This window comes from Poecilia reticulata, chromosome 20 (genome assembly GCF_904066995.2).
Source record: "Poecilia reticulata chromosome 20, P_reticulata-male-v2, whole genome shotgun sequence".
Classification (NCBI taxonomy): Eukaryota; Metazoa; Chordata; class Actinopteri; order Cyprinodontiformes; family Poeciliidae; genus Poecilia; species Poecilia reticulata.
This window is the reverse complement of record NC_088849.1, coordinates 25766017-25781573: the sequence shown is the minus strand read 5'-3', so window position 1 is coordinate 25781573 and position 15557 is coordinate 25766017. Positions and strand designations below refer to the sequence as shown.

Here is a 15557-nt window from a genome sequence, read left to right as displayed (position 1 = left end):
ATTTTCTGTTAAAACGAAAAAAAAATGTTAATAGTACAACTAAGAACTAATTAAGCATTTTATTTCCAGTTTACAGTAAACAAATTTAACACATATGAGAAAACGTCTTGTTTTCTCATAGGCGATTCTATTTTCCATCAACGCGCATGCGCAGAGTTCTCCTGCGGCTTGCCGTAGGAAAGCGAACGTCATCTGAATGAGAATGATTTCTCTCAGACAGGTAACTATGCTGAACATTATTCTACATGTTTTCCAGATGTAATCCGAATCAGTAATATGTATTTCGCAGTTTTTTTATATTTATTTGAGGTTTTAGTGAAGATCTGCGCAGGTTTTGTCCGCATCGGTCTTTAGCATGTTGCTATCTGCTTTCGCTAACACTTAAACAGGCCAATATATGTAAAAATAAAAAAACGAGTGTTTGACATTTTAACTTATCTCTTCTTCTCGTCGTTGTGTTTTATGTTTGAATGATTATATGTATTTTTTCTTGAATAAAAACGCTACGGACTGTTTGGACTCATCTCTGCGTGTTGCTGTCATGCCGCAGTTCTTCCGCCAGGCGTCGCTGTTTGCCGCGGCTCCGGGGTTAACGGCTCTGATGAGCGGCTCGGTTCTGGCTGCCAGCGAGGGGAAGAAGAAGAAGAACTCCCAGGCCGCTCTGAGCATCGACGAGGTGACGTCATCAGCAACTGGGTTTGGGTTGTTTTGAGTTTCTTTCAACTCAGATTTGTCGTTAAATTCAGACATTAGTTACCAAGGAAACCATGAATCTGAAACATGGTCTGTTTTTGCTGGTTGCTCCAGTTGCCATCCCTCTACACCAGACCCGAGGCGCCGCTGGCGCCGCTGGAGCCGGAAGCGGGTCAGCTGGAGCAGAGCATGGCGTCGATGAGGAAATGGGCCACGCCGTACACCGACAGCTGTCAGGTAGCTGAGGCACGGTGGTGGCAGCAGCATGCTGTGGGGAGGTTGTTCTAAACGCAAGCAGAAGGGAAGGTAGAAAACAGCCGTGGTTTTCCTTCCACTAAACTTCTATTCACGGCTTTCTGTGCATCACATAAAATCCGAATGAAACGGAAATTAGTGTTTTGGATTATTTGGTTACTGAGAATCACACTCTTAAGCCTCCCTGGTAAGGTCTATTCAGGGGTCCTGGAGAGGAGGGTCCGTCGGATAGTCGAACCTCGGATTCAGGAAGAGCAGTGTGGTTTTCGTCCTGGTCGTGGAGCACTGGACCAGCTCTACACCCTCAGCAGGTCCTGGAGGGTGCATGGGAGTTCGCCAAACCAGTCTACATGTGTTTTGTGGACTTGGAGAAGGCGTTCGACCGTGTCCCTCGGGGGACCCTGTGGGGGGTACTCCGGGAGTATGGGGTACCGGGCCCTTTGATACAGGCTGTCAGGTCCCTGTATGACCGGTGTCAGAGTCTGGTCCGCATTGCCGGCAGTAAGTCGGGCTCGTTTCCAGTGAGAGTTGGACTCCGCCAAGGCTGCCCTTTGTCACCGATTCTGTTCATTACCTTCATGGACAGAATCTCTGACCAGCCGAGGTGTTGAGGGGATCCGTTTTGGAGGCCTTAGGATCGCATCTCTGCTTTTTGCGGATGATGTTGTCCTGTTGGCTTCATCGGAACTTGATCTGCAGCTCTCACTGGAGCGGTTCGCAGCCGGGATGAGGCTCAGTGCCTCCAAATCCGAGGCCATGGTCTTGAGCCGGAAAAGGGTAGAGTGCCTTCTCCGGGTCAGGGGGGTCGTCCTGCCTCAAGTGGAGGAGTTTAAGTATCTGGGGATCTTGTTCACGAATGAGGGAAGAAGGGAGATCGACAGGCGGATTGGGGCAGCGTCTACCGTGAAGCGGGCGCTGTACCAGTCCATCGTGGTGAAGAGAGAGCTGAGCCAAAAAGCGAAGCTCTCGATTTACCAGTCGATCTACGTTCCCACCCTCATCTATGGTCATGAGCTTTGGGTCATGACCGAAAGAACGAGATCCCGGATACGAGCGGCCGAAATGGGTTTCCTCCTCCGCAGGGTGGCTGGGCTCTCGCTTAGAGAGAGAAGCTCGGTCATCCGGGAGGGACTCAGAGTAGAGCCGCTGCTCCTCCACGTCGAGAGGAGCCAGTTGAGGCTCGGGCATCTGGTCAGGATGCCTCCTGGACGCCTCCCTGGTGAGGAGTTCAGGTCCCACCGGGAGGAGGGGAGACCCAGGACACGCTGGAGGGACGATGTCTCTCTATGGCCTGGGAACGCCTTGGGGTTCCTGGAGGAGCTGGAAGAGGCTGGGGAGGGAAGTCTGGGCCTCCTGAAGCTGCTGCCCCCACGACCCGACCCCGGATAAGAGGAAGAAAATGGATGGATGGATGGATGTTTACTGAGAATTCATAATATATTTTAATTATTGCTGTTTTGGTTGTTTTGTGTATTTAAATGTTTTCCAGTGACAAATGTTCTCTAGCAATTAAAGGATTTATATATAATATAAAATATAATATTATTATTACATTTATATTATTATGTTAGTTGAAATTTGTTTGAAAACAACAGTATTACCAGTTATTGGAATAATTTATGGTCCAGAATAATTAGTTTCTGCCCCAGAACTTGAATAAACTCTTGGATCTCCAGCAGTTCAGCTTCTGATTGATCTGTTTTCATCTGGATGTCGTCATGAACCCAGATCAACTCGGCTGTTATTTTCCCATCATGCAGTTTGACTTCCTGCTGTATTAGTTTCATAATTTAATACAAAGTTTAACGAGTTTTTATTGTTTTGTTTTTGCAGCAAAATGTCCGACTGGCAGCAGAGGAAGCTGAGGTAACTTCAGACCGAGTCATTAAGGTTATTTAAATGTTTTAGTGATAATTTTATAACAATATAAAGACACAGAAAACTGGTGTAACTCACTTTTATAAGATGTGAAAAACTATTTACTAAGTTTTACTGGTTTTTCTTAAATGCTTTTATCATTAAGTAATTTTTTATATCAATAATTTGACATAATGTTTTTCAGTGATGAATCAGTTTGTCTGTTTTAACAACCTGTTTGATGGACTGTTGGTTCTTAACTGTGTTTATTTTAATTATTCATTCGGATGTTATAATAATTTATATAAAAATGAAGCTGTTGTTAAAATCAAATCCATTTTTTCTTGCCTCACAGCGGGTGTACAGAACGGCGGAGCCGACCCTGAACGCATCGCTGTCGACCATCAGAGGTGAGCAGAACAAGATGGCCGCCAAAAACTGACCTGCAGAATATTTCAGTTTATTCCTGACAGAGCAAATCATTTACATAAAAATGTTTAAAAAATAAGATGTTTGTGCAGAAACTGTTTAAAAGAAACAAGTTTATGTTTTTCACTTTGGAAGTGAAATGGTGATTACATAAAAAATGTAATTAAATTTGTTATTATTGTCTTTTAAAATGAATAAAATGATGAATATTCCCTTTGTGTTAATTTACAGAATAATATTTGGGATTCAGGTTGATTAAAAATTAAAAGTTAAATAATAATCCAGAGAAAATAGATGAAAAAATACAAAAATAAATCAAATTTGTAAACTTTAAATCAAACAAAACAAAATAATTTGATGCATATTCAAACCAATAATTAATAAACATTAATAAAATATGCACAAAATCTTAATTTAAAAAATAAATGAATAACGAAATTCTGACAAAATAAAAACAAAACAAAATGTAATAAAATAAGAATCAAGACTAAAAATGCAAAATAAAAATTTAAAAAGACAAAAAGAAAGAAAAAAAGTAGAAAAACTCAAATTAATTATAGTAGAAATAAAAAAGAACAGCTGCGGCCCGGTTGTTGTTGGATGTTGTTATGTTCTGGTTCTGGTTCTGACTCTGGTTCTGGTTCCCTCAGAAACGTACCGGTTCCTCAGCGACCCGCCTCCGGACCTTTATCCCAGCGCCGCCGCCATCGGCTTCTCCGGGTTCCTGGGACTCTACCTGGCCAGAGGTATTCTGTGTTCTGGACATCAGACCGGACCGGGTCGAACTGGACCGGGTCGGTCTCACACATTGTGTTGCTCCTCCAGGCTCCAGGCTGAAGCGCGTGGCGTTTCCTGCGGGCCTCATGGCGCTCAGCGCCTCCATGTTTTACCCCCAGCAGGCCGCCGGCCTGGCCCAGGTGAGCAGACCCACCCACAACTGGTTCTGGTTCTGGTTCTGGTTTGCTTTCAGGGTTTAGATCATTTGTTTTGTCTCCTCTGACTCTGGGTTTTTCTGAAAGAACTGGACCAGATTCTGGTTCTGACCCAGCTAAACCAGGTTTGGGTCGGGTTAATGGTTCTGACTGGTTTCGGACCATTTGAACTGGTTTGGACTCAATTGGATTTTTCCAGTTTACTGAAACTTGTTGGTTGCCATGACGCTTTTATTTATTATCAGCCGTATCTGATACATTCATCCAAATGTTTCTGGGATCATTTCAGCCCACAGATTCAGCCTGAACAAAGATGGCGTCCGTTTGACCTTTGAACCTCATTTTGACATCAGATCATTTCTGAACTTTTTCTTTCATTTTCTGCATCTCTGCTAAACTCCAGGAGGTTAACTGCTTTACTGGTTTACTGGTTTACTGGTTTACTGGTTTACTAGTTTACTGGTTTACTGGTGTACTGCTTTACTGGGTTACTGCTTTACTGCTTTACTGGTTTACTGGTTTACTAGTTTACTGGTTTACTGGTGTACTGCTTTACTGCTTTACTGGTTTACTGGTTTACTAGTTTACTGGTTTACTAGTTTACTGGTTTACTGGGTTACTGCTTTACTGCTTTACTGGTTTACTGGTTTACTAGTTTACTGGTTTACTAGTTTACTGGTTTACTGGGTTACTGCTTTACTGCTTTACTGGTTTACTGGTTTACTAGTTTACTGGTTTACTAGTTTACTGGTTTACTGGTTTACTGGTTTACTAGTTTACTGGTTTACTGGTGTACTGCTTTACTGCTTTACTGCTTTACTGGTTTACTGGTTTACTGGTTTACTAGTTTACTGGTTTACTAGTTTACTGGTTTACTAGTTTACTGGTTTACTGGTGTACTGCTTTACTGGTTTACTGGTTTACTAGTTTACTGGTTTACTAGTTTACTGGTTTACTGGTGTACTGCTTTACTGCTTTACTGGTTTACTGGTTTACTGGTTTACTGGTTTACTGGTTTACTAGTTTACTGGTTTACTAGTTTACTGGTTTACTGGTGTACTGCTTTACTGGTTTACTGGTTTACTAGTTTACTGGTTTACTAGTTTACTGGTTTACTGGTGTACTGCTTTACTGCTTTACTGGTTTACTGCTTTACTGGTTTACTGCTTTACTGCTTTACTGCTTTACTGGTTTACTGGTTTACTGGTTTACTAGTTTACTGGTTTACTAGTTTACTGGTTTACTGGTGTACTGCTTTACTGGTTTACTGGTTTACTAGTTTACTGGTTTACTAGTTTACTGGTTTACTGGTGTACTGCTTTACTGCTTTACTGGTTTACTGGTTTACTGGTTTACTGGTTTACTAGTTTACTGGTTTACTAGTTTACTGGTTTACTGGTGTACTGCTTTACTGGTTTACTGGTTTACTAGTTTACTGGTTTACTAGTTTACTGGTTTACTAGTTTACTGGTTTACTGGTGTACTGCTTTACTGCTTTACTGGTTTACTGGTTTACTGCTTTACTGGTTTACTGCTTTACTGCTTTACTGCTTTACTGGTTTACTGGTTTACTGGTTTACTAGTTTACTAGTTTACTAGTTTACTAGTTTACTGCTTTACTGCTTTACTGGTTTACTGCTTTACTGGTTTACTAGTTTACTGGTTTACTAGTTTACTGGTTTACTGGTGTACTGCTTTACTGGTTTACTGGTTTACTGGTTTACTGGTTTACTAGTTTACTGGTTTACTGGTGTACTGCTTTACTGCTTTACTGCTTTACTGCTTTACTGGTTTACTAGTTTACTGGTTTACTAGTTTACTGGTTTACTGGTGTACTGCTTTACTGGTTTACTGGTTTACTAGTTTACTAGTTTACTAGTTTACTGCTTTACTGCTTTACTGCTTTACTGGTTTACTAGTTTACTGGTTTACTAGTTTACTGGTTTACTGGTGTACTGCTTTACTGCTTTACTGGTTTACTGGTTTACTGGTTTACTAGTTTACTGGTTTACTGGTGTACTGCTTTACTGCTTTACTGGTTTACTGGTTTACTGGTTTACTAGTTTACTGGTTTACTAGTTTACTGGTTTACTGGTGTACTGCTTTACTGCTTTACTGCTTTACTGGTTTACTGCTTTACTGCTTTACTGCTTTACTGGTTTACTGGTTTACTAGTTTACTAGTTTACTGGTTTACTGCTTTACTGCTTTACTGGTTTACTGGTTTACTAGTTTACTGGTTTACTGGTTTACTGCTTTACTGCTTTACTGGTTTACTGGTTTACTAGTTTACTGGTTTACTGGTTTACTGGTTTACTAGTTTACTGGTTTACTGGTTTACTGCTTTACTGGTTTACTGGTTTACTAGTTTACTAGTTTACTGCTTTACTGGTTTACTGGTTTACTAGTTTACTGGTTTACTGGTTTACTGCTTTACTGGTTTACTGGTTTACTAGTTTACTAGTTTACTGGTTTACTGGTTTACTAGTTTACTAGTTTACTGGTTTACTGCTTTACTGCTTTACTGGTTTACTGGTTTACTAGTTTACTGGTTTACTGGTTTACTGCTTTACTGGTTTACTGGTTTACTAGTTTACTGGTTTACTGGTTTACTGCTTTACTGCTTTACTGGTTTACTGGTTTACTAGTTTACTAGTTTACTGGTTTACTGCTTTACTGGTTTACTGGTTTACTAGTTTACTGGTTTACTGGTTTACTGCTTTACTGGTTTACTAGTTTACTGGTTTACTGCTTTACTGCTTTACTAGTTTACTGGTTTACTGGTTTACTGCTTTACTGCTTTACTGGTTTACTGGTTTACTGGTTTACTGCTTTACTGGTTTACTAGTTTACTAGTTTACTGGTTTACTGCTTTACTGCTTTACTAGTTTACTGGTTTACTGGTTTACTGGTTTACTGCTTTACTGGTTTACTAGTTTACTAGTTTACTGCTTTACTGCTTTACTGCTTTACTGGTTTACTGGTTTACTGGTTTACTGGTTCCCAGTTTCATGGGAGAATCCTGGAGATGAAATATTTGACGTTTAGCTCAGGAAGCAGCCGCCCGTTCTGCTTGTCGGGTTCATTTGGGTGAAAACGTTCCAGGCGGCGCCGCCTTCCTGCCCTTTGGACTCGTTTCCTCCAGGACGGTTTGTGTTTCCTGGAGGAAACTGCAGCTGTGAGTAAAGTTTCCACCGCGGCTCGGTGTGAGAAACACGCCGACCCGTCGGACCGGAGCCTCAACAGAACCTGGGATCTCTGAAATGAGCAGAAAAATCCCAGATGGTTTGATTTTAATATTCTGAGACTGATGATGTGAAACTTTATTCAAGTAAATTCAAATGATTAGTTTGCTTTGACTTTAATGAACAACCAACCAGCTGCGCTAAGCTAACATGAAAAAATAACATTTGAACTGTTTAGAAAACCTTTTCACATTTTTCTTCTGACACATGGAATTTAGCTGTTTAGCATTAGCTTCCACTAAACGGTGTAGCGCTTATCGAAATTAATAATTAGTGCTTCAGGATTAGTGCAGCTAAACTTTAGCTAGCAGTGCCTACCACTGTTTATCATTCATATTATTTTATTCTAATTCTGCCCTATTTGTCTTTTCACTGTTTCATTTCGGTTCTTGTGATAAAAAGTTTGGATGGAGATTTTTTTGAATTTATTGTCATTTATTTTCCATTTTCACCAGTTGAGTCGAGACCAGGTGCTCACCTGGACTCGGCAGGGCCGCGTTGCCATGGAAACTCTGTGGAAAGATCCCCTGTTTGGCAAGAAAAAGGTCAGTCTGGGAAAAGTAGCATGATTGTGACCTCTGTTGGCTCCGCCTAACCTCACTCTGACGAGTTTGAACTGCTATTCTTTTAATTTCAGAATATTTCCGCATGTGAAAGATGATTATTTTCCAGTTTAATGATGATAAATATTGATCTGCTGTGTTTGAGGTGGTGAAACCCGGGAAGTCGGAGGGAGCAGAGAGCAGCGGCAGAAACGGCTGATCAGCTGAACAGAGCGGCGCTCTGAAGGACGGACGCCTGGTCCAGGAAGCAGGAAACCTTCTTCCTCCTCCGCTCGTCATCGTTTTCTGTCTCCTGTGAGCTGAACACGAACTCTCAGTTCTCTGGATCGTCTCGTCTTCCTGCTGACAGGGAATCATCTGCAGTTCTGTTTCCTCACTGGTTCTGTCCAAACCAAGCAGAACCCGCCTGCAGCACACCTCACTGCCGTCTCACACCTCCTGTTGTTTTACAGTCACCATCCATCCATTTTCTTTCATCCTTGTCCCTCAGTGGGGTCGGGAGGGTTGCTGGTGCCTCTCCAGCTAACGTTCCAGGCGAGAGGCGGGGTCACCTGGACAGGTCACCTGGACAGGTCACCTGGACAGGTCACCAGTCTGTCGCAGGGCAACACAGAGACACACAACCATGCACACACACACTCACACCTAGGGGCAATTTGGAGAGGCCAATTAACCTGACAGTCATGTTTCTGGACTGTGGGAGGAAACCGGAGTACCTGGAGAAAACCCACCATGCACAGGGAGAACATGGAGACTCCATGCAGAAAGACTGGGAATCGAACCCAGAACCTTCTTGCTGCAAGGCAACAGCTCTACCCACTGCGCCACTGTGCAGCCTGTTTTACAGTCACATAAACTTCATATTATGGATCAAAACCTGTGAAATGTAGAAGATAAGAGTTAAATATGGGTTAAAACTGTCTCAGAATTAACTAATCAGGAACTTTTATGTCTTTAATTGTTTTAGTTAAATAATTAATCCAGAAAATGAGTTAAAGATGCAGCCAAACGATGATTAAAATACTTACTAATGATGCTTTCTGTGTGTTTATCCATCGTAAATGTTATTAAATAGATGTTTATGCATGGCTGCATGTTCTCACTAAATGTCAGTAAATATGTTATTTAATAATAAAACATTTGGTGAGTTTTCTGATCTTTTCAGGTTTTTTCACACTGTAAACATTTTCTTGCTGTTGCAGAAAAAACATTTTAATTTAATTGGTTGGATTTAAATATTTAAGCATATTTTACACATAATTTTGTGTAATTTAACTGACATGCAGATGAATCTCCAGCGCCCCCCAGAGGTCGGGGATGAAACGGAACAATTAGGGACGGATTAATCAGAAGAGTGTAAATAATATTTTTATTTAATGTGACAGAAGAATCAAACTTGTTGAACAAAATTAATTAAAATATTCAAGTTCATCTGTTTTTATTGAACAGAAAATAAATTCATCCTGAAACGTTTCATTGTTGAAATGAATCAGGATTTTTTTCACTTTCAGACTTTAAAATAAAACATTAGAAACATTAAAATGACATGAAGATGGAAAGAAACAGCTCAATTAATTAAAGACTGAAGCCAAATAATTACATATTTATGAACCAAATTTTGTTCATTTTTAATTTCTTACTCAAAAATAATCCTGTAATTGAACCATATTGATCTACGGGTCGGCCGGTTCTGTTCGGATCAGAACCAGGACACTTCAGCTGAACCTCCAGATTTTCTGGACTTTTCCTGCAGCATCCAGTCAGTTCAGAAGGTCAAAGGTGAAATGATTCATTATCGCCTTAAATCTCATCAACTGTCATGAACCGTTTCCAATAGTTACAATACTTACAACTGAATTATGTTTATTATTCCAAATCTTATTCTGATATAAATTCTTCTTTTTGAACCTTTCTGAGTTTTTCAGAGACTTTGTTGCATCATTACTGCTCGTTTATTGATTCTGGACTAAAAGCACAGAAATGCTGGTTAATATTAGACAGAATAAAATATTTATAAACTAAATGAAGTAAAATACACTCAGAATCACGTCGACACATTTTCTCTATTTAGAAGCTGAAGCTGTAAAGACGAGCTCCTCCTCCTCCTCCTCCTCCTCCTCCTCCTCCTCCTCCTCCTCCTCCTCCTCCTGCTCCTGCTCCTCCTCCTCCTCCTCCTCCTCCTCCTCCTCCTCCTCCTGCTCCTGCTCCTCCTCCTCCTCCTGCTCCTGCTCCTGCTCCTGCTCCTCCTCCTCCTCCTCGGCCCGGCGGTCGGTCGGTCACTCCTCGGCCGGAGTGGCCATCTTGACCAGGCTGTCCTTGTCGAACCTGAAGAGCCTCCAGCCCTCCTCCTGGGACAGATCCTCGGCGCCGCGCCGCTTGTAGAACTGGACCGACGGCTGGTTGTTCTCCGCCACCACGAACATCATGCCGGTGCAGCGCGTCTTCATGGCCAGCTGGACGACATGAGGTTCAAAAACATTTTCACTTCCTCCACGTAGAGCATTTATGATCAGGAACATTTAGGGAATAAAGGAACTGAAGCCAGTTTCTGTTTCCTTACGTCGCTGAGATGCCGCAGGATTCCTGAACCGATGCCGAGCCCTGAACGGGAGAGAAAGTTTAGAACTTCTTTATTTGGGGAAGCAGAGGAACAGAAACGGACCCCCCTCGGTGGGTTTCTCACCTCTGCACTTGTCCATCACATAAAACTCCTCCAGGTACAGCTGCTTGCCCACCCAGGGGTCATAGGTGAAGTAGTACATGGCAAAGCCCACCACGTCCGGCTCTGCAGAGAGAAGGGGGGGTCATTGATGTGTGGGTGTCCAAAGTGTGGCCTGGGGGCCGTTTGGGGTCCCTGACCTCAATAACAAAAGAAAAAGAAAAAAACTGCACAAACTGTTTTCCAGCTCAAGTTTTTGTTTCTATCTTAAGACAATAATCTGACAATAATCAACCTTGTATTTCTTGACTTATTGTAAACAAACATCCAGTCTTTTTTTAAACTCGGCAGCAGATTTTGGTGCAGCCAATCAGGAAACTGCTGGAAAAAAGCAGGAAGTTTTCCAGAGAAGCAAAGATTCACAATAAACACGGAAGAAAAAAATGTAACCAGTCGGATCCAGTCGACATTACGACGTCTTTGCTGGTTTTGTTTTATTAAAATATATATATATTTTTTGAAATGAATATAAAAATATTTCTGTTTGTGGCCATCAATCTTTTTTCCACTCGATGTTTTTGGTTCCCATGGCAACGGTTTGGTTTAGAGCTGCTGATGGAAAAACACGGTTTGATTTCTGTATTTATGCATTTTAAATGAGTTTTCCACCCGACCCCTGATGAGCGGCTCGCTCTGCAGGTGGAAATGTTTTCCTCTCTTGTTCTGAGGTGGTTGACCTTTGACCCCCTTCTCCTGTGCTTTATGTGGAAACATCCCGGCTCTCATTTCAGGCTCATCTCTGCTGCTACTGCTGAGTTTGTTCTGCAGATCGTTTCAGGCTGAACACCTGCAGCCCTCGCTCGGCTCTGCTGCCTGGACGTAAACAGGAAGCAGAGCCGCTGACGAACCAGCTGGTGGGAAACTGGAGCAGCTCATCAGGAACATGAAACCAGTAAGGTGACTGGTTTCTCTCCACTGGTTCGTACCGTCGCTGCTGTTCTCTCCTGGAGTTTCAGCGATGATGCAGTGGTAAAACGGCGTCTCGCCGAACCCATCCTCAAGGAGATCTGGAAGGAAGAACCGTTTTAACCAAACCATGAAGAAGAACGACGATGACCTGCAGAAACATCCAGACTCTCACCCTTTTCCGTCAGCGTGACCTGGCTCTCCATCTCTTCATATTTTGCAAGTTCCTGAAATGACAGGAAAGATTCATTAGCAGTGAAATGTAGCTTCCACTGCTAATGTCAGAGATGCTGCTAGCTTCCACTGCTAATGTCAGAGATGCTGCTAGCTTCCACTGCTAATGTCAGAGATGCTGCTAGCTTCCACTGCTAATGTCAGAGATGCTGCTAGCTTCCACTGCTAATGTCAGAGATGCTGCTAGCTTCCACTGCTAATGTCAGAGATGCTGCTAGCTTTCACTGCTAATGTCAGAGATGCTGCTAGCTTTCACTGCTAATGTCAGAGATGCTGCTAGCTTCCACTGCTAATGTCAGAGATGCTGCTAGCTTCCACTGCTAATGTCAGAGATGCTGCTAGCTTTCACTGCTAATGTCAGAGATGCTGCTAGCTTCCACTGCTAATGTCAGAGATGCTGCTAGCTTCCACTGCTAATGTCAGAGATGCTGCTAGCTTTACTGCTAATGTCAGAGATCCTGCTAGCTTTCACTGCTAATGTCAGAGATGCTGCTAGCTTCCACTGCTAATGTCAGAGATGCTGCTAGCTTTCACTGCTAATGTCAGAGATGCTGCTAGCTTCCACTGCTAATGTCAGAGATGCTGCTAGCTTCCACTGCTAATGTCAGAGATGCTGCTAGCTTCCACTGCTAATGTCAGAGATGCTGCTAGCTTCCACTGCTAATGTCAGAGATGCTGCTAGCTTCCACTGCTAATGTCAGAGATGCTGCTAGCTTCCACTGCTAATGTCAGAGATGCTGCTAGCTTCCACTGCTAATGTCAGAGATGCTGCTAGCTTCCACTGCTAATGTCAGAGATGCTGCTAGCTTCCACTGCTAATGTCAGAGATGCTGCTAGCTTCCACTGCTAATGTCAGAGATGCTGCTAGCTTCCACTGCTAATGTCAGAGATGCTGCTAGCTTCCACTGCTAATGTCAGAGATGCTGCTAGCTTCCACTGCTAATGTCAGAGATGCTGCTAGCTTCCACTGCTAATGTCAGAGATGCTGCTAGCTTTCACTGCTAATGTCAGAGATGCTGCTAGCTTTCACTGCTAATGTCAGAGATGCTGCTAGCTTCCACTGCTAATGTCAGAGATGCTGCTAGCTTCCACTGCTAATGTCAGAGATGCTGCTAGCTTCCACTGCTAATGTCAGAGATGCTGCTAGCTTTCACTGCTAATGTCAGAGATGCTGCTAGCTTCCACTGCTAATGTCAGAGATGCTGCTAGCTTCCACTGCTAATGTCAGAGATGCTGCTAGCCTCCACTGCTAATGTCAGAGATACTGCTAGCTTCCACTGCTAATGTCAGAGATGCTGCTAGCTTCCACTGCTAATGTCAGAGATGCTGCTAGCTTCCACTGCTAATGTCAGAGATGCTGCTAGCTTCCACTGCTAATGTCAGAGATGCTGCTAGCTTCCACTGCTAATGTCAGAGATGCTGCTAGCTTTCACTGCTAATGTCAGAGATGCTGCTAGCTTTCACTGCTAATGTCAGAGATGCTGCTAGCTTCCACTGCTAATGTCAGAGATGCTGCTAGCTTCCACTGCTAATGTCAGAGATGCTGCTAGCTTCCACTGCTAATGTCAGAGATGCTGCTAGCTTCCACTGCTAATGTCAGAGATGCTGCTAGCTTTCACTGCTAATGTCAGAGATGCTGCTAGCTTTCACTGCTAATGTCAGAGATGCTGCTAGCTTTCACTGCTAATGTCAGAGATGCTGCTAGCTTTCACTGCTAATGTCAGAGATGCTGCTAGCTTCCACTGCTAATGTCAGAGATGCTGCTAGCTTCCACTGCTAATGTCAGAGATGCTGCTAGCTTTCACTGCTAATGTCAGAGATGCTGCTAGCTTCCACTGCTAATGTCAGAGATGCTGCTAGCTTCCACTGCTAATGTCAGAGATGCTGCTAGCTTCCACTGCTAATGTCAGAGATGCTGCTAGCTTCCACTGCTAATGTCAGAGATCCTGCTAGCTTTCACTGCTAATGTCAGAGATCCTGCTAGCTTCCACTGCTAATGTCAGAGATGCTGCTAGCTTTCACTGCTAATGAGATGCTGCTAGCTTCCACTGCTAACAGCATCTCACAATAAGTTTTAAACACCAGAGATTGGATTTGTCACTTTGACTCAATGATTGTTATCAAAGTTGCAACATTTGTTGCATTTTCAGCTGCTGAAAATGAGTCAAACCAACCGAACCGTTTGAAAAACATGTCCTCCTGCTCGCCTGTGGGGGCGCTGCACCCAGAACCACTGAAGGAAACGACATGGAAACCTCTGAAGAAGACACTTTCTTCACAAAATATGAAAAGAAAATGAAGTGGCGTCAGATTTTAGCATTTGTAGGATTTCTCTTAGAGAAAAAAACATGAGTCATTTCTGCTGCTAGCACGTTTGTTTTGGTTGCATTTACCCAGAATGCCCTGCGCTGCACTCCACCGCCCGTTTGTGAGTGGTTTCCTGTTTGCTTCATCATTTTAGGTTTCATAACAAATATTTTTCCCTTCCATTTACTTTTGCAATGTGAACTTACTTTCTGGATTTCTCACCACACAACTGCAGTTCCACACCTCACATCCCTTATAATCAGATTTAGTAAGTTTATTAATGTCTTCACCGTTAAAACTCCTCAAAGCTCGTCATGTTCCGCTGTTTATATAAAACGTAGTGAGATTAGAGTGTAAAGTTGTCATATTTTGCAGACATGGCTGTGACATGAAGTCAGATTTGTTATTTTTGTCGGGTCAGCTCGCAGTCAGGGTCAGTCTGGAAACATAAGCTCGGCGACAGACAGACTGACCATATTTGGAGAACCGGAAGTCAGAACGGTTGAGTCTCGGGGATCTGACCTCATTCTTTGTCATCCTCCATCATTCGACGCCAGTTTTATTTTCCACCTTCAAAAACATTCAAATTTAAGAGGAAACGTGTGTTTATATTTTACCTTCACCAGTCGTAATATATCGGACACGTCTTTGGGCTCAGCTTTTCGTAATTTATACTCCATTTTCTTCTTTTACTCTTTTTTCCTTTCGTTAGAAGACCTCTGTATGTGAAGTGGAAGATCAGGTGCTTCTTCATTCGCTTCGCAGTGGCTTTTCCCCCACAGTCAGCCTCTGGTCAGGACCTGTTCGTCGGTGTGAGCTCATCCAGCTCTCGGTGGCCCCTCACTGGGTCGCTGTTCATCTGCTCTGCCTTTGTTTACGCCGGGTGCTTTATACCCGCCTCGCGCTCGACTTCTATTGGTCAGCTGACCAGGTTCTAAGATCTCTGACGAATCAGCGACCACCTCTCTGGATTCAGGGTTCTGCTCGTCCAATCAGCATAAAGAGGGGCTGAACATTGGATTTTTGTTTTGATTCTTTAACATACAACCTTTAAACATATTTTATTTTTCAATTAAAACATTAAAAAGCGTATTTACATTGGATTATTCAAATGTATTTACTACAAAAATGAATACGTAGTTTGAAAAAGATGTTTTTAGCGTCTGCAAATGTTATTAAATTGTAATAAAACGGCCCTGTGGAGTGACACGAGTTGTTACTGGCCACAGGGGGAAGAAGAGGAATTTTCCATCCCTCCCATGAGGGTCGGACTGTAACTACACACCCAGGTCACACAGCAACGGTTTGGATCATTCATGAATACAGTAGAGGGTTAGAAGTTAATGTGTAACCAGACGCTGGTGTTTTCTGTAACTTTCTGATTGTTTCTTTCACTGGTTGTTCCTGTAAATCTATCT

At 42.7% G+C, this 15557-nt stretch overlaps 2 protein-coding genes across 3 annotated transcripts; one reads left to right on the top strand and one right to left on the bottom strand.

Moving 5' to 3' along the window:
- The first annotated feature begins 111 nt into the window (after positions 1-111).
- LOC103456994 (MICOS complex subunit MIC26) lies at positions 112-9129 on the top strand. Of its 2 annotated transcripts, none has more exons than XM_017301818.2 (9): positions 112-220; positions 551-676; positions 808-930; positions 2782-2814; positions 3161-3215; positions 3885-3980; positions 4060-4151; positions 7866-7955; positions 8119-9129. In XM_017301818.2, the coding sequence occupies exons 1-9, from the start codon at positions 197-199 to the stop codon at positions 8170-8172; spliced, it is 693 nt and encodes a 230-aa protein (XP_017157307.1). In that variant the 5' UTR covers positions 112-196; the 3' UTR covers positions 8173-9129. The 2 variants fall into 2 exon arrangements, with proteins under 2 accessions (XP_017157307.1, XP_008395118.1); XM_008396896.3 differs by having other exon boundaries at positions 2782-2838.
- A 196-nt stretch (positions 9130-9325) lies between these two features.
- LOC103456993 (diamine acetyltransferase 1) lies at positions 9326-15017 on the bottom strand. Its single transcript, XM_008396895.3, has 6 exons — positions 14757-15017; positions 11774-11825; positions 11619-11699; positions 10657-10758; positions 10534-10574; positions 9326-10426 (listed from the first exon to the last, which is right to left on the bottom strand). The coding sequence occupies exons 1-6, from the start codon at positions 14817-14819 to the stop codon at positions 10250-10252; spliced, it is 516 nt and encodes a 171-aa protein (XP_008395117.1). The 5' UTR covers positions 14820-15017; the 3' UTR covers positions 9326-10249.
- Positions 15018-15557: the final 540 nt, after the last annotated feature.

Coding starts and splice junctions, on each gene's coding strand:
- LOC103456994 (XM_008396896.3), top strand. CDS start 197: ATGAGAATGATTTCTCTCAGACAG. Junction 2,839..3,160: donor CTTCAGACCGAGTCATTAAG/GTTATTTAAATG, acceptor CTTGCCTCACAG/CGGGTGTACAGAACGGCGGA. Junction 3,216..3,884: donor ATCGCTGTCGACCATCAGAG/GTGAGCAGAACA, acceptor TGGTTCCCTCAG/AAACGTACCGGTTCCTCAGC.
- LOC103456993 (XM_008396895.3), bottom strand. CDS start 14,819: ATGGAGTATAAATTACGAAAAGCTGAGCCCAAAGACGTGTCCGATATA. Junction 10,759..11,618: donor AGGAGAGAACAGCAGCGACG/GTACGAACCAGT, acceptor TTCTCTCTGCAG/AGCCGGACGTGGTGGGCTTT. Junction 10,427..10,533: donor TCCTGCGGCATCTCAGCGAC/GTAAGGAAACAG, acceptor CATGTCGTCCAG/CTGGCCATGAAGACGCGCTG.